This window comes from Borostomias antarcticus, assembly GCF_949987555.1.
Source record: "Borostomias antarcticus genome assembly, chromosome: 3".
Taxonomy (NCBI): domain Eukaryota; kingdom Metazoa; phylum Chordata; class Actinopteri; order Stomiiformes; family Stomiidae; genus Borostomias; species Borostomias antarcticus.
In genome coordinates this window covers 18,173,821-18,192,925 of record NC_140236.1, presented here as the reverse complement: position 1 = coordinate 18,192,925, position 19,105 = coordinate 18,173,821, and the positions used below count along the sequence as shown (strand labels likewise).

Below are 19,105 nucleotides of genomic sequence, written 5' to 3'. Positions count from 1 at the left end.
AAGTAATGTAACCACAGTTATGTATGCGTCTTCTGATGTTAGGAACTATGTAGGGCACATTGTAGGCTAACATTAGCTATGTGTTGTGGACTAAATGGGTTCCCATTTTTCCCCATTTATTTTCAGCAATGCTTTTGGAATTTCTTTTCAGCTGTTCAGCATTCACACATTTTCTGCAGGAAATGGTTTTTTTTCTAGTAATATGTTTGAATATTTTGTAAATAAATATTGTTGATATTGTTAATATTTATTTACCTAAGTTATGTGCACTAATTTCCTTTGTGTAGAGAAATGCACCAATAAACACCTGACTGTGCATGTCTATGATGACACTGTTGACACCATGTCTCTGTGACTGCAACAACACTAGTAGTTCTGGGGGGCTGAGCACTCCACTGAAAAAAACGAAGATGTCTGTCAGGGTTGTCATCTTAAAGGTCTACAGGGCAGTTAGAGGGGATAGGAGCTGTGGTCTACAGGACAGAGAGGATAGGAGCTGTGGTCTACAGGGCAGAGAGGATAGGGGCTGTGGTCTACAGGAAAGAGAGGATAGGAGCTGTGGTCTACAGGACAGAGAGGATAGGAGCTGTGGTCTACAGGGCAGTTAGAGGGCAGCTGTGGACCTGGTCTCTGGCTGAGGGGCAATAAGAAGAAAGACCATCCTCCTCCTCCTCCTGTTATCATCCCCTCCTCCTCATCCTGTTATCATCCCCTCCTCCTTATCCCGTTATCATCCCCTCCTCCTCCTCCTGTTATCATCCCCTCATCCGATTATCATCCCTTCCTCCTCATCCCGTTATCATTCCCCCCTCCTCCTCCTGTTATCATCCCCTCCTCCTCATCCTGTTATCACCCCCTCCTCCTCATCCCGTTATCATCCCCTCCTCCTCCTCCTGTTATCATTCCCTCCTCCTCATGGCGTTATCCCCTACTTTCTCATCCTGTTATAATCCCCTTTTCCTCCTCACCCCATTATCATCCCTTCCCTCTCATCCTGTTATCATGCCATCATCCTCTTCACTCTCCTCATCTCCATCCCTTGTTCAAATCCTTCTTCTCTTCTTCCAGCCTCCGTAACCACTACTTGAATCGCTAGTTGTGCTTACATAGAGTGAGGGCTTGTTGTGGTTTTCACATGCCTCTGTAATATGATCTTTAGAAACGTCTTTAGAAACAAAATAAAGCTTCCCCACTTGCTCCAGCACGCATGCGCACAGCGCAACTAGCGATTCATAAAAATAGATTGATGAGAACAATCGTTTCGCGGCAGAAAATACATTTTTTAGAAGCTGCATTCTCGGTGCTCCATCCGCCGCCATTACATGGATATACTTGGCTCGCGCTGGATTGTAAATTTCTTCTACAGGCCTCCGAATTACACCAAAGTTATCTCGGTGAGTCAAACGTCTTATAATATGCCGTAAATAAGGTCCAGGTTGTCGAAAAAGAGCATTCTCCTTTAAGCACTTTAATTCATACCTCCCCATCTGCACACACACACACACACCTTCATCTCCAGAGCCTGGCTGAAAGCAGCTGGCATTTCACAATAAGGCCTGCTATGGGCTCAAGACCAGTTTAGAAGGACAACAACAGCGCTGTTCCTATGAGCTCAGCAACTGACCTTCCGTCACATGAGCATCAGGATGTTCTATCAACGTTTACTCAACATACAGTGACGCGTGGAGCTGAACTCCTGCCCCAGAGACACAAACAGAACGCACATCCCTGATGGTGATGTTGCAACCAGCAGGAAGGGCTGGTCAGCCAGCCAGTCATTCAGAGCCTGACTCTCAGACTGAGCTGGCGTTTGGTTTCACCTCATCATTCCGTCTGGACAGGCTCCGCTGCAGCCGTTTTCCCAGATGGGCGTTGAAGAGGGAGTCCTCAGCCATTAGTTCATCCCCTAACCAATCATGTTGCGCAGTTTAATTCTGATTGTCCCCGTTGGAATTCCAACCGAGAAATCACTCTGGACGAGAGCTTTTCCAGACCTTGAATCGCATTTCGCAAAAAGTGTGTGTGTGATTCAGGGGGCAGGGCCAGGCTAGGCCATTCATCATTCAGTGAGTCAGACCCCCCCACCCCCCACCCCTCTCTCTGTTTCTCTTCTCAGTCATTCTAGTTTTCCACCACCTCACCGTAAACAGTGCTTTCACAGACCCCACTCTCTCAGGTCAGGGTGTATTCTCACACACACACCCCAGCTCCCAACAAACCCTCACACACCCAACAAACCCTCACACACCCAACAAACCCTCACACACCCCCAACATACCCTCACACCCCCAACAAACCCTCACACCCCCAACAAACCCTCACACACCCAACAAACCCTCACACACCCAACAAACCCTCACACACCCCCAACAAACCCTCACACACCCCCAACATACCCTCGCACCCTCAACAAACCCTCACACCCCCAACAAACCTTAACACACCCAACAAACCCTCACACCCCCAACAAACCCTCACACTCCAAACAAACCCTCACACCCTGAACATACCCTCACACACCCACAACAAACCCTCACACACCACAAACAGACACAGGGCATCCAGGGCATGTCAGCCAGTCAGTCAGAGAAGTGTGTAGTGTTTTATTGGTGGTCTGGGGCAGTACTGGGTTAGGGTAATGTTGTGGTCTGGGGCAGTACTGGGTTAGGGGTTAGGGTTGTGTTGTGGTCTGGGGCAGTACTGGGTTAGGGTTGTGTTGTGGGCTGGGGCAGTACTGGGTTAGGGTTGTGTTGTGGTCTGGGGCAGTACTGGGTTAGGGGTTAGGGTTGTGTTGTGGTCTGGGGCAGTACTGGGTTAGGGTTGTGTTGTGGTCTGGGGCAGTACTGGGTTGAGGGTTAGGGTTGTGTTGTGGTCTGGGGCAGTACTGGGTTAGGGGTTAGGGTTGTGTTGTGGTCTGGGGCAGTACTGGATTAGGGTTGTGTTGTGGTCTGGGGCAGTACTGGGTTAGGGTTGTGTTGTGGTCTGGGGCAGTACTGGGTTAGGGTTGTGTTGTGGTCTGGGGCAGTACTGGGTTAGGGTTGTGTTGTGGTCTGGGGCAGTACTGAGTACTTCACATTCCAAAGTAAATCCTCCCATGGTGACTAAGCGGTTGGGTAACCTTCCCTCAGTCTCTGCTGGGCTGGTGTGGTTCAAAGCGGATCCTGGAGCCTGGTTTTGTTTGTTAGCGTGCGTTTCGATTCAGGGGAAGAACGAGTCCCACATTCCAGATTCCTCTCTGCATTTGAACCAAACCCCGCCCCGTAGAGTTGTCAGTTTCCCCACTTCCTGCTGTTGTGTAGTGTCCGGCGGGTTGCCAGTTTGGACCCTCTGTTGAAATGGACCTGCCTAGAACAGCTGTTGCTGCAAAGCCCTCTCAACCCCCCTTTTGTGCAGCAGTGGTCTCAGAGATCCATTACTGATGGAGTGATAATCCCTCCTCTGTTCTCCTGCTCTCAGATTAAACACTTCTCCCATGTAAGGAATGACTGAGGAGAGGAATGTGAAGTATGTAACCGGACAACCTCCTACTCTACCTCTCAGCTGCCTGTCTGTGTGTGTGTGTTACACAGGCGCACACACACACACACACACGCATACGCACACCGAACCCTAAACCTACCTCTTAAACTCTAACCCTACACCATCTCTTAACCTTAACCCTACCATCATCATCATCATCGGGTCATCCACAGAAAGGCCTCCCATCTTTCTCTCCAGTTATCCCAGTCCTCCCTACACCTGGCCATCTCATCTGTGGTCTCCACTCCATCTTGATTATGTCCACAAATGTTTTGGTAGGATGTCCTCGCGACTTGCTTCCGCGTCATGGAGATGGCTCCCATAACACCAGCTTGCTGGCCGGAAACTCACGGTGTCTGTAGCAGTGCCCAGCTTGCCTCATTCTCCCTGCTGCTATCCTCACACTCACCCTTGACCTCTCCGTGTAGGCTACTACACCGTGAACTCACCTAACCTGACCTAACCTACTTTTCAACTCAACATCCCAGTTACACCTTGATTGTGTGTGTGTGTGTGTGTGTGTGTGTGTGTGTGTGTGTGTGTGTGTGTGTGTGTGTGTGTGTGTGTGTGTGTGTGTGTGTGTGTGTGTGTGTGTGTGTGTGTGTGTGTGTGTGTGTGTGTGTGTGTGTGTGTGTGTGTGTGTGTGTGTGTGTGTTCTAAAGGCATGCCCTGGCAGGTACAGATAAAGTAACTACAGGTTGATAAGCTCTTTTGACTGACAGGTTGAAGCTTTTACCACCACTTCAGTGGGTCTGAGGCTTTTACAACCACTTCAGCGGGTCTGTGTACAGTAGAGCTGACGATGGCTTCATGCAGAAGCCATCTAACCCCAGACCAAGTCAAAACCACCTAACCCCAGACCAAGTCAAGACCACCTAACCCCAGACCAAGTCAAGACCACCTAGCCCGAGACCAAGTCAAGACCAAGACCAGAGTATATCCAGACTTTAATGGGTTGAGACCGAGTCAAGACCAGGATCAAGGCAGGGCGAGACCAAGTCAAGACCAGAAGAATGGAGCAGGCTTCCCAATAACATAAAAAATTCCATCAATTATTACAACTTCTGTTATACCATGAAGAATTGGCTCCTGAGCAATCAAGATTGCCCCCACTAGGTGGCGCTGTCTGACCTGCCCTATCCAGTCTCTTGCGTCTCCTTGCACTTTATTCTAAAATCTGTTAGTAAATCTGTCTGCCTTTTCATGGATTGTCATGTATTTTACATTGCTTACTTCATTTAAAGGCCCTACGAGGAGTTTCGGGAGTGTTTTCTGCCCAAAAAGACCACATTTCCCATGAGCCTCCCCACGCAATGTCGTAAACCTTAGCTACCTGAGCCGGTCAGGACGCGTTCTGTCCGAATTAAATAATTTTTCCAAGGTAGTCTTCTTCTGTGGTGGTGGCGGTGCTTTGAAGCTTTCACTCGGACAGAACGCGTCTAAATAAGTTATTTAATGGTAGCGCCGAGGCTTCAAAACCCAGCATTTGTTAAAATAGACCCTTTTGCTAAGGTAAGTGAAGTTTCATGTTTATCTGACACTTGTAAATATGAGCGCCTCTCCTAAATAGGCTGACACCGATTTATTTTGACGGCAAAGTGAATGGACCAGCAAAGGACTGTCTGGCATGAGCGAGTGGAATGCAACAATGGGACTGAGAAGGGCTAGTTAGCTAGCTACATCGTATATTCGTCAAACGTAATAATGGCCACACATATAATTAAAAAATACCGATAGCTAGTTCAATCATGATGTAACTAAGATATCTGCTAAAAAAAATCCCCATCAACAGATTTAGCTACAATGTCCGCATTCCGCAAACCATTAAGCTAGGTTGCCAAATTACTGTCGCCTCAACGCCCACCGTAATTTGTTGATAAATTATTGACCGTTTTATGTGCTTGGTTTGTTTACGTGATGCATGAATATCCGACGCAATGACGTTCTGTGTAGTGTCCGAAATCGTTCCCTATGTAGTGTTCCCCATATAGTGAACTACATAGGGAACGATTTCGGACACTACACAGAATAGGGAGTGAGTGAATGAGGGAACGATTTCGAACACAGCTCAAGTGTCCTTGGGCAAGACACTGAACCCCAAATTGCTCCCAATGAGGACTTTGCAGCTGCCGCCATTGGTGTGTACATATGTGTGTGTGAATGGGTGAATGAGAGGCCATTGTAAAGCGTTTTGTATGAAGGTGCCATAGAAGTGCATTCCATTTACCATTGACATGTCCGAGACGTGTGAACCCCTGGTTAGACGGACGGGACTCAGGAGAGGGTCATGAAGGATGAGAGGTCCTGTCAGGAGGTGGAGTAGACCACCTCCTGGTTCTGAGGTCCTACCCTGTTCTGGTTCTGAGGTCCTACCCTGTTCTGGTTCTGAGGTCCTACCCTGTTCTGGTTCTGAGGTCCTACCCTGTTCTGGTTCTGAGGTCCTACCCTGCCCGCACCCAGAGACATGTCACAGCACGTCCTTTTACCACTCAACAGCCTGCCTCCTCTCTCCAAGAGTACCTGGCTGCAGACACAATGGCTGACCTCCGCAAGAGGCGCCTCCGCAGTTGAAAGGAAATCACGTGACCTCTGCAGTTGACAGGAAATCGGACGTTGGTTGTGATCGTAACGTTAGCTAACAATTGCATTACGTTAGCTAGATAGTCAAATAGAACTTGTTTAACATTCGGTAAGCCTTTACTGGCTACATTCAACAAGAATAATTTTGATAAGAACTGTGGTCCTGAAGAAAACTGTCTCCTATCACTTCATAGGAGAAACAGGCTGCTTACAAAAACGCTGTTTTTGCAACCTCCCTATCACTAAGTCCCCCTCACACCAATCCCAACAATACTCAACTCCCAATAACTGAAGTTGTGTTGATGTTTCAAAATTAGTGATCGGTGTAGGGTTTTAAAGAGGAGTGGAAATGATATAGGAAGTGAAGGCGACAACAGATGTTTTATTAGTCATATACATGGTCCAATACTCCAAACTGCCAAATTAGCTATAAATGAGAAAACTGTGATACGAGTTTGTTGTTTTGTTACAAGGGCACAGCCCTTTTGAACGTGACGTCACTGGTATGGTTATAGCTAGCTCCTGTACACTAGCCTACTGTAATGCTAGCTACTGTACACACTGACATGGCTTCGACTTCTGCTAAAAGATCTACGGGGGGAGTTTATTGTATTGCTCCAGGCTGTAGTAACGAGTTCTACAGAACTACATCAGCCGGTCTGGAGACACACTACCACCGATTGCCTTTGAAAAGGAAAGCTGTCCTGCAATGCTGGCTAGCAGCTCTGAAACGAGCTAGCCCGCCAACTGCGCCGGAATTCAGGGTCTGCAGCGATCATTTCTTGCCAACGGACTATGTGGAGAGCTACCAATTTGACAAGACAGGGAAAATTGAGAAAATAAGAACCAGACGACTGAAGCCAGAGGCAACGCCAACTATTTTTGATTTTTCGGGCTACAGCGTAGGGACAACAGACAGACCAACCCAGAGCCAGGGCCAGTCGTGCGTGAGCCGCAGAGAAAGAGCGCTCAAACGCGCAAGTCAGGCAGAGGACAGACTGGTAGGTTTAGCAGTTGCAGCTTGCTGAAATAAACTGAATAGGGCCTACGAGTCACAAGCTAATCAAGCCTCAAACTTTTTTGAACCAAGATCTACTTTTCAAGTAGCCAGGCTGCCGAGATCTAACGTTAGGCTACCAGTCCAGTTTCAACATCGCAAATGCACACACAGCCAGACACGCACACCGTTTCCAGCCTGCATAGCAATTAAACTCGAAATACGTTCTTTCTCTTGGTATTTTGGTCCAGTCTCTAGATAACCCTAATTAACAAGCCAGTCAGTGATTAGGCTATCTAGTGGCCCCCACTTTACAAGTTTCAATAATGGTCTTATATGGCCTACATTTCATGGATGGAAGCCGAATTGATCAACTAGACTACCCATAATGTTAGGCTATAACTTGGACACCAAGGCTAATCGTTAATAACAACCACAATTAGGCTACTTCACAACAACGCCATGCCACACGAGGCACAACAGTTTATCACACATTTTCTCGAACAAGGTAGAGCTCTAGATAGCAAACATATGGTCTTACCTTAATTTCGAATAAATTAATCCAAAGTGTGAGAGTAATATTTTTTGGGATTTGCTTCTATACTTTTATCCGAGATTACCGAGTCCGAGTTATTCCCATAGTAAAAAAAACAAACAATGGTTAATCCCACACGGTTTGCAGAAACTACAGACACGTAGACAGGGCGCGTGCGTTTAGGGCTGGCCTGGCTTTTTCCAGCGAAAAAATAAATATGTTGAATCATGAATAGCCTACTTACATAGTAATAACCCCCGCCCCCCCCAAACTACGACAAAATGTACGTTTTTAAAAACTACAACATTGACAAGTTTTTTCCAAGATTTTTTTTTCAGACGACCGTCTTGACCCCTGTGACGTAAAGGTTTCAGGTGTCAAGTATGAGTCACTCATATTTCCAAGCAACCCCTCTCCCAATACACCACTGGCATCGTTAATTTATCCAGGTGTAATCTCAAACATCAAACCAGTTTACCTAGTCTAATGCATTGGGCTGTTCCAAGATAAAATGTGGGTTACACTTACAATACAGTAATCATAAAACAACATTATGAATAATTCAAAATTTCTTTAAAATATTCTATTTAATTCCATAAATATCAATCCTACCTTTTCTCACCAGGGATGACTAAATGTAAGTCTGGAGATTTACTGAATTTAATTGCAAAGCATTGGCCCTGCACATTATGAACAACACAATCAACAAAGACAGACATCTCACAGTAAAGGCATAATTATACAAACGAAATTATACATTCTGAATTTACACATATTTACACATAATCAAGGATACTTAGGTACTGTAACTCATACAGGAGGTAGGATTAAGAGTGGGGGGACCACCAGGAGATGAGGATGTAGGCTAGGCTACATAGTACTTGATATAGGCTATGCTTATGCCCAGGAGAAAGTGTAGGCCCACATCATAATTATGACAGTATACAGTACAGGAATCAGCTGCATAATATTATGACAGTACACTAATGTTTATTGGTCTCCAAGAGGTTTACAGACTCTCTATCTCCACTATTCATAGGTCAAGCAGGCATGCGTGTCTCTGGTCAGCAGTGAGATGGACAGTGAGAGGACAGGGAGTGACAGGGACGAGGAACAGGAAGCGCTCAATGATGCCAGTGTGATTGTAAGTGTAAGCAACCAGACAGGCCCAGTAGAGAAGGACATTCACGAGGGCAGGAGAAAACAGTTCAGGACCGTAGGAACAGTAACTGATGACATAGCCAACAACACAATGATCACCAATGACCATTCCTACTCTGCTGCTGTGGACCGCTTCAGCTACCCACACTGTACACCCGTCCCCAGAAGAACCTCATCACCACTGCACACTGAGGAAATGGCAGATGAACAACACTGCAGTGAGCAGGAAGAGTCAGAGTTTTCATTTGAGGAGAGTCCTAATGACAGAGACGAGGATTTTAATGTAACCTCTAGTGATGGTGTGAGTTCCAGCGATGTGGAGGAGGAGGAAACAAACTGGGCAGATGACAGAAAGAGTATAGTCTCTAACAAACAGCTACTAATGCTCTTTTCTATGTGTCACTGGGAGGGCTGTGGTAAATGCCTTGTGGAGCCACCTACACTGTCCAAGAGTGGATTTGGGGTCACTGTTAAAACAGAGTGTGTGGATGGCCACAACTACACCTGGCATTCACAAGAGCTAATCAGGGGAGTGATGGAATGCAACATCTCCGTTCCAGCTGCAGTCTTTGTGACAGGAAATGAGTGCAGTCCGTTCCTTGAAGTGTGTGACAGCATTGGGCTGGAGGCTATATCACAGAGGCAGTGGTGCAACATCCAAAAAGCCTACATCATCCCTGAAGTCAATCATGCCTGGTCGATGCACAATGAGAGCATCATGAGTGCTTTGAGTGATAAGCCCCTCATCCTCTCCGGAGATGCACGCTACGACAGCCCAGGTCACAATGCCACCTTTGGCACCTATTCTATGCTTGACACAGAGTCCATGATGGTGGTGGCTCAGGAGACTGTGAGAGTGACTGAGGTCAAGAACAGTTACTGGCTCGAGGTAGTGGGAATGGAGAGATGCCTTGCCAATCTTGCAGACCATGGTGTGTCAATCTCGATGCTGGCCACAGACTGCCACCCTTCTGTGCAAAAAATATTTAGAGAGGAACACCAACAAATCAAGCACGAATATGATCTGTGGCACATTGTGAAGAATGTGAAAAAGTGGCTGTTGAAATGCAACAACGCTGACCTGGGTGAGTGGATCCAGATGATCACCAACCATCTCTGGTACTCAGTCTCTACCTGTGGAGGAGATGAAACCAAACTTAAGGAGAGGTGGACCTCTGTGCTGCACCACATAACAAATGTGCATGAGTGGGTATCAAGTGAGACCCTCACCAGGTGTGACCACCCTCCCTACTCCCCTGAAGACGCGAGCAAACGTCCATGGCTTCTCCCAGGGTCTTCAGCCTTTGAGAGCCTTCAGAAGGTTGTGCTGGACAAGCAGCTTCTAAAAAAACTGGACAAGGTAACAGAGGGCATCCATACAGGCGAACTGGAAAGTGTTCATTCGCTGTACAATAAATATGCAACAAAGAGAAAGAAGTTCACTCACCAGAGCTTTGCAGCACGTCTTCACCTGGCTGCACTCGACCACAACACCAACGTGGAGAGACAGAGGGCCAAAACCAAGACTGGACAGGACAGATTCAAGCACCAGTACTCAAAGGCGGCCAACGGGTGGTACCCATCAAAGAAAAGAAGACTTACAGTTTCCGCAAGGAAATAGTCCATGGCGCTATCTCAAGGTGTAGAGATTCAACATCCATACAGGCAGCACTAGAGGCACAGAAGCAAGAAGCACCCCCTACCTTGGGTCAGCACAGAGGGGTTGTAAGGCCGGATAAGGGACAGTCAGTGGCAAGACACTTGAGCAGGTTCACCTAGGACAAAAAAGTATTGGTCAAGTCAAAATCCAGAGTTAAGACTGGCTGACATAAGGAACGAGACATTACATGAGTGAGTAGGAACAAGACAGCCACAGAGAACACAATGACAGCAAAATAGAGGAAGACTATATTAATAGACAAACATGTACAGAACAGATACGATAACAGAGGGGAAAAAACGAACCTGAGACAATAGATAAGTCAGTAGGCCTAGAGAGCAAAGAAAGCGAACGAGGAGAGTGATGACTGTACAGCAATAGGATAACATAGATAGCCTACAGATAGCAATAGGACTGATGATAATTTGTTATATTATAAAGTTGGAACGATGAATCGGTGTGTGAGAAAGTGAGAGAACTGAGGTATGATTTATTTTTTTTACAATTTTGCTCGTTAAATGTCTATTTGCAGCTGTTGAGTAGTGTGAATCATCAATTATCAATATATTGACTGATGCAGTGGCCTATGTGAGAATGCTGACAATCTAAGGAAAAAAATTTAGGCCATAATTGCAGTCTGAATCTGGGCCTGTTGTATTCATCCACATGCACACACCTAGGCCTAGCGTAATGGACGACTGGCCGCATGATATGAAGATAGGATCGATATGACCTATTTTCAATGTTACATATTGAGACAAACGGTGAATTCCAGGGTTGCGCACTACAGGCTTACCTTTTTCCTCCCGGATATCATCGTGTCGACACCGGACCACGTTGGATGGTATCTCGCCGATCAAGTCGAATGATTTGTTTCATCGGACACAACAGGAAACTTCACTTTCAACTGTCGCTTTCCAACTGTATCACACTCACGCACGCAGATGGGGTGGGTGACTGCGCAGGCGCTTATGTGTAGGCTTGAGATAATTTTGAGAGGTGGAACACAAACTCAGTTTTCTGAAAACGTTGGGGTAGGCTATTTGAGTATTGGAACATAATTGCATTACTTTAAATTACTTTCATACCGGTTTTCAATTTGCAAGGTATCATAAATAGTGTGATAATATAAGCAGGCTACATGACGACTCTAGTACAAAATTCACTCATACTCATTCATACTTCCATAATCATATGTATGTGTAAGGCGTATTATTATTATTATTATTAGCATATTCTAAACAAAGAATAGCCTAAGCATATACTACAGCAATCGACATGGCAGACAAGAGCCAGGGATACGAGCAGATAAAGACAAAAAATGAATTGAAACAGACAATGACACTGTTGGCAATGGCATATTATATTTCAAATTCATCACAAGCATATTCAAATCCATGGTATTCAGGAGAGGGGAACAAATTCCTGATGAAAGCCACAGCGCAGGATGGGAGTGGAATCCGGTATCTTTTCCCCAAATGCCCTCTCGTCCAAAGAGTGAACTGTCTGTAGGCTGTCAACCTGAAGAGTCTGAAAAAAGTATGCAAAATGTTATTTGGGCTACCTTTATTTAAACTCGAATGAACATTGAGAATTGCCTCATGCATTTGCATTGATGTCCAGAATTAAAAATAAAAAAACTAGCCTACAGTAATGATAGGCTACAACAAGGCTTAGTCGCCTAGGTAATAATAGCCTAAATGAATGGCCAAAAACTATGCAAATAACAAAATACAACAGACTACAAACAGATGAAAGACGGTCGGTCTGTTAACTTTCCTTGAGTTATAGCCCAGCTTTGACACCGCTAAATTAACTTGTGTAATCTAACGTTACGGCAGCCTACAGTAGAGTTGTGAACGTCAGAAACATTCAGAAGAATTAGCCTACTTACTGCAAGTTAGCTAACATAACTTCTACAGTCTGAAAGAGCACGAATCATCCACTATATTCGTGATAAAACAGGGGGGCTCCTGCACACATAGGGTGTCTCGATTATAATGATGATTAGCGTGCGTTTCTGACACAACGTGGCTACCTGGGCTGGCTAACGTTAGCTACCTTCCGTAATCTATTAACGTTACCTGCTATTTATGGGACGCTCCAGCGTCTCAGCCCTGATGTCCTTCAGGGACAGCATAGCCACCTCCAGTACATCTCTCTCCCCACATAACATCTGGAAAGTCCTCTTCGAGGTAATGCACTGGCCTTCACCCACAAAATCGTCCAATTTTGCCTCCTGGCAGCAAATACACTCCACCGCGGTCGGCATTGGGATGCAACACCCACAGCTGCACCAGTCGTTGCGGCCGACCCGCTCCTGACCCCGAACAACCACCACTTGTTCCTCAGCTTCTTCCTCTGCAAACTGCACGATTGGTGTTTCTCGCACAGGCTCATACGCATACGCTATGGGGTTTAAAGGCACCACGATTTCTCTCTCCTGGTCGTCTGAATCGCTCATTTTTAGGCTACTTTACAACTAGCTAGCTAGTTATATTCTTGTTTGCTTTAAACGCGCCGCCGGTTTCACCATACCAGTGACGTAGTGTGACGTGGAATTTAAAGATGGCGGCACTAGACAGCTAGAAACGTAAATATCAATGTTGGAAATGTGATTTATTTTGGGTTTTTATCTGTTTTTTGGGGAGTAATGAATTTACTAGTTCTCTTTAAATATGAGGAACAACACGTGATCAGTTCTTAGTTGGCTATTTCTGTTCCCCTTTAAGATATATCTCCTGCAGAAGAGACAGGCTTGTGCTCAGCATCTCAGCTGCTCACATTGATTGTTCCCTCTCAACACAAACACAACAAATTCTATCAGCAAGTATCAAACCATAGTCATCTGACCTGTAATGAATGTAGCCTACTGTTTTTATCGTTGACATATTCATCAAATCCTTTTTTATTTTTTTTATCCTGATGGAGACTTTGCAGCGGCAATGGCAATAATTACACTCAATGTTAATAATAATAATAATTACACACAATAATTACAATGGCAATGATAACACATACTAATACACGCATGTGCAACATAGTAGTAGGAGCACTCACCACGATATGCAATGTTTAAAACACAGTACTCGGTACTCTAGCATTGATTGTACTCGGCTCGTTACTCAAATATACAATGTGTGGCATTGTAATAGCAGCGTTCAGACACAAGTGTCCAGTGTTTAAGTTCACAGTACTCATAGTAATTGTGCTAGGCTTATTACCCAATAATAACAGTGCTCAGCCTGTTACTCGGTACTTATCTCAATGTTAAGTGTTATAAGTGATGAGTATACAGTACTTAGTGCAGTCTATGCAACAGTATGCTGCAGGTCACCAGTGTCCTTTGTTCAGTAGCCTGATTGCCTGGTGAAAGAAACTAGCTGAAACCCATCCATCACAACTGTCTCATGACCGTGGACTTGGCACACATGGTGTAGCAGACCCCACATGTTGATGGACATGGCTGAGTGAGAAGAACTAGGTCAGCTATTACTCATAACTCTACAACTCTTCGATGACGTCTAGGTCCTCTTTGCAGTCGCTCGAGGAGTCGAGCACCATGGGTTCATTGCGGGGGTCGATCTCTGCCTCCATCATGGCGATCTTGAGGATGTCCATTGGAGGCTAGGTTAGGAGAAAGAAAGAGAGGGAAGAACAGAGAGAGGATAGGATCTGATTAAACAAGTCCCAAATGTCAAATGCACTTTTTCTAGTTGCCTAGGACTTCCATTATTATACACAAATCAACTTGAACTTGAACAAGGTTCCTGATGTCACTGGAGAGAGAGAGTGCTCACCTGGCTTGCTGTCTTGTCTGCAGCCACTTGATGGTGGTCCTGCAGGGGCGGGGGCTGTGACAGCTGGGTGTGGATGGGCCTGTGTTGGGGTGTGACCAGGGGCTTGGTGGGGGTCCCCAGGGTGGAGGGCTGGATGGAGGGCCCCCCTGAGGCAGACGACATTTCTAACCATTACATTCATGTTGTCTATCCATGTAAATAAATCAGTACACATATTTGTACATGTTGTATAATTATCAATATCAAAATGTAATACAATACAATAGACATATAATAGGCTACTCGCCAGCTAGTAGTAGCCCGCTAACCTTGGCTGTCAGGCTAGTAACGTCAACTGTGTGCTACACTGGCTGCACGCTCTGGGAGTTAGCCAGACTAGTTCTCCATAGTAAAACTGTCCAATAAAACTTCCAATAAAGAAAACATCTCCCTAGCATCCGACCAGCTAACTACAGCTGCTGCCAATTAGCGAGCTAATGTAACCTGATTCAAACAGTTTGTACTCAAACGATATCCATTTTAAACTCAATTAAACTAATTCATTTACACATTTTAATAACGGCTTAGCTAGCTACATGACCTGCAACAACGACACAACGAAACATCGCTAGCTTAAATTAGCTAAATGCTTAGAGCCACTTGGCATAAAGTTTGATAGACAACACTGAATAAAACCTTAGAAAAGACAACAAACCTTTTAAAGTATCTAACCTTGTCGCAGTATCAGAGGCTTCTCGGCAACAAGTGGACTAATAAAGAATAAATAAAAAATATCTTATCTTCTTCTTCACTGGAATTAATGGTGGCTCGCAAACAACAAATATCTTCTCTTATCTGACTGCACACTGTCATTCACGAAAAAACTACAAGAAGACGACCTTCCTGTCAACTGTGGCGGTCACGTGATTTCCTGTCAATTGTGGAGGTGTCTCTTGCGCATGCTCACAAAAAACAACGGATTTCCTGTCAACTGCAGAGGTCACGTGATTTCCTGTCAACTGCGAAGGCGCCTCTTGCGGAGATCAGCCATTTTGTCTGCAGCCAGATGCATCTACAGTCACACACACACACACACACACACACACACTCACGATACACATACACACACTCACACACACACTCACGCATACACATACACACACACACACACTCTCACACACACACACACTCACGCATACACAGACTCTTTCATCCCCTCAGGCATGCAGATGTGGTTAGTACTAGTCTAACCTACAGCTCCCGTGCTGCTACTGGAGTTGAATATCAACATGCCTTTAGAGCTTTTCACACGCTGAATCACACACACACACACACACACACACACACACACACACACACACAGTGTTTATTCAGTGACTGGAGTATTTACCTCCAGGAGGAGTGGTGTGTATGGAGAGTGCCGTCATCAATGGCATCTTTCTGATCCATCTGCACATGACTCCACCACAGGCTGCTCTTAAAGGGCTCAGTCACGCTGCTCTTAAAGGGGCACAGTCACACTGCGCCCCATCTTATTTCAATTCAATGTTTAAACTCTGTGTGTAGGTCTCTATTTCCACCATTCCATTTTCCGTGTAGGGAACAGCTACACTGACGGTTATTTTAAAAAGAACTACAGAATTTAAGCATTTAATCCAAATAATATCAAGTGAAACAAGCGTGACTGTGCCCCTTTAATCATGGGAGAGAGAGGGCGTGTGTGTGTCAGTCACCGTCTTTCTGAAGTTGGTAGATGAGGTCTTCAGGACTGAGGTCATCTTCTGCATTCTCTTCTCTCTCTCTCTCTATGTCTCTTTCTCTCTGTCTCTCTTTCTGTCTCTCTCTCTGTCTCTCTCTATCTATCTCCCTGTCTGTCTCTCTCTGTCTCCCAATTCAATTTGCTTTATTAGCATGACAAATTGTTCATATGTGTTGCCAAAGCTTTCTAAAATGTATGTAGATTGAAAATAAATAAATAATAGAAAGAACAGTAGGCAGTAGTAGTTAACAGTAGAGATTTGCATAATAAATGAACATTAACACAATAACAGATGTATGTGTGTGTGTGTGTGTGTGTGTGTGTGTGTGTGTGTGTGTGTGTGTGTGGATGTGTGTATGCTTGCGTGCGTGCGTGTGTATGTGTAAATAATATAACAAACATTACTGACATTTATATAAAATATATACCATGAAAAAAAGATACACACATTACAGTACAGTAATCTGTCTCTCTGTCTCCCTCTCTCGGTCTCTCTGTCTCCCTTGTCTCTCTGTCCCCCTCTCTCTGTCTCCCTCTCTCTCTATCTGTCTCTCTGTCTCCCTCTCTCTCTGTCTCTCTCTCTGTCTGTCTCTCTCTGTCTCCCTCTCTCTCTGTCTCCCTCTCTCTCTTATCTCTCCCCGGCATGTTGGCTCTTCTCAGAAGCCCCCTCCTAGGAAACAGGTTTTTCAGTTCCCCAGAACTACTACAGAACACACACAGTGACCTCAGTGCAAGCGTGTGATCACACTTAAGTGGGAGAGAGGAAGAGGTGTGTGTGTGTCATGCCATACATCTGTATTCAATACTGCACATATTGGAACGATTCAATACTGTCTTTCTCTCTCTCTCTCTCTCTCTCTCTCTCTCTCTCTCTCTCTCTCTCTCTCTCTCTCTGGCAGTTAAAGCCAAGCTCTCTTGTCAATCTGTTGACCATTTTGTTTATTTTTCATTTTATGTTGAAGTGAATGGCAGTGATGAGCTAGTGTTGGGGTGGGAAGCTATGCTGACCTACCTACCACACCTCTTCATCCAGACAGATGAGAGTTTGAGATGTTTCATACCATCAAGTCATGTGTTATCCCTGACCCTCAGTGCTCGCTGCTCTGGCACCCCCTGCTGGGGATGTGCCAGTACTGTGGCTGTGGTGTCAGAGTGGTGGGCGGGGCCATCACTTCCAGGAAGGGGCTGAGCGAGGGAGAGAAGGAGGGAGGGGCCTGCTAGAGGAAGGAATGTCAACAATGAGAGGACTGACCAGAGATCAGATCACAGATGAAGAGGACTAATTGTAAACAGCTTCTTAAAGCACAATGGGGAATTTTGGGAAGTGTGTTTCAAGACTTGTGTTTATGAATTCAGACTGTTGAGTTGGGTTCTAACTCCGCCACCCCCCCCCCCCCCCCCCCCCCCCTCTCCAGGAGCGGTTTGCGGAGATCTTCGGCCAGGACGCGGCGGCAGAGGGCAGGAAGTCCCAGGAGAGCTTCAGGAAGTGGCTGCTGGCGGGGATGACCCTGGTGACTGGGGTCGTGGTGGGGTCGCTGCTCGCCCAGAAACGCTTGTAAAGAGGACGGACTCGAACAAGCCACGCCCCCTACTCTTGCTATCTGGCCATCCTCCTCCACAGACACACTCTCTCTGACCCTGCCTCCCCACAATAAAAATGAAGGAGCTTTTATCTATTTTCACCCCCCCTCCTTTATTTAGCTAAGAAACAGACTTGTTATTGACTCGCTCACATTCCCCAATGCACTGAGAACTGAGGCTGACCTGATCAGAGAGGGAGAGAGAGAGCGCTCAGTCTGGGGACCAAACCTACTCCTTCATCTACTCTCTCAGTTTTCCTCCACATGCTGTTTGAGGTGGTTGGAACACGTTTCTCCTCATGTATGTCTGACATGCAAACAGCCAGCAGAAACACCCCGCCCACCTCTCAGAGGACTGGTCCCCTGCCCCAACACTCTCTCCGTGTCCCCTCCACTCTCCTCTAGTCTCCTCCACTCTCCTCTAGTCTCCTCCACTCTCCTCTAGTCTCCTCCCTCTCCCGTCTCTCCTGATGCTCAGACGAGCTCACTGTTAGGTGATTCTACATGTCTTAACCCAGAGGACTGAGGAAGGATAATTTTCCCTGTTTGTTTGTTTGTTGTTTGGAGTCTGGCCGGTGGTCTGTAGTTGTGTAGAGAGGCAGGGTCTGTGAGGTCTGGACCTCAGACAGGACGCTGCCTGGCCCTGGCCAACACCTTCAACCCCAGACACACTCACCAGCCAGCACTATGGAGGATTAATAAACGCTCATATTTAAGTGCTGTTATGAATGTTTATTTGAAGAGTTGGAGAGTACCATAAAATCCCTTGAAAAAGTCCTTATTGACTTCCTTATTGACAGGATTTACAGTGTGTCATTCAATGAGCGTTTGTCTGTTCTAGAGCCTGTAACAATGTTTTATTGTGTTAGAACAGCAGGGGGCGTGGCCTGTGGTCATAGCATGACGCCAGGTCCAGATGTTCTGTCTCAGGTTCTGGATGATCATGACCAGCTGATGATGCAGGGGCCTGTTGGCAGGCAGACTGGAGGAGGAACACATGCCTCTCCCTCTCTCTCTCCACCTCCCTCTCTCTCCACCTCCCTCTCCACCTCTCTCTCTCCACCTCCCCCTCTCTCCACTTCTCTCTCTCTCCACCTCTCTCTCTCTCTCCACCTCCCCTCCCTCTACCTCTTCTCTCTCCCCCTCCCTCTCTCTCTCCACCTCTCTCACCCCCTCCTTCTCTCTCTACCTCCCTCTCTCTCTCACCCCCTCTCTCTCTCCACCTCTCTCACCCCCTCCTTCTCTCTCTTCACCTCCCTCTCTCACCCCCTCCCTCTCTCTCTCCACCTCCCTCTCTCCATCTCTCTGCCTAGTCCCACCCCGTTCATCTGTTCATCTCCAGGCTGTCACAGACGATTGGCATGTGTGTCAGTCAACACGGCCACCTGCTGCTTTACACACATGTACAGTACACACACACACACATGCGTGTACGTCACACCCATCCACAGGAGGCTGGGGGAAACATCTTGTGGTTTCCAGACATATTTATTTCCTGCAGCGTATCAGACGGAGTCGTGTGGAGCCAGGCCTGC

The 19,105-nt window shown here is 46.2% G+C and overlaps 1 protein-coding gene across 1 annotated transcript in view; it reads left to right on the top strand.

The window, feature by feature from the left end:
* The window catches only part of bcl2l1 (BCL2 like 1), a 43,982-nt gene extending 25,364 nt beyond the window's left edge, over positions 1–18,618 (top strand). Inside the window, exon 3 of the mRNA XM_084462019.1 lies at positions 17,406–18,618. Coding sequence (XP_084318145.1) covers positions 17,406–17,549 — 144 coding nt within the window. The 3' untranslated portion in view covers positions 17,550–18,618. The remainder of the gene's footprint in view (positions 1–17,405) is intronic.
* Positions 18,619–19,105: the final 487 nt, after the last annotated feature.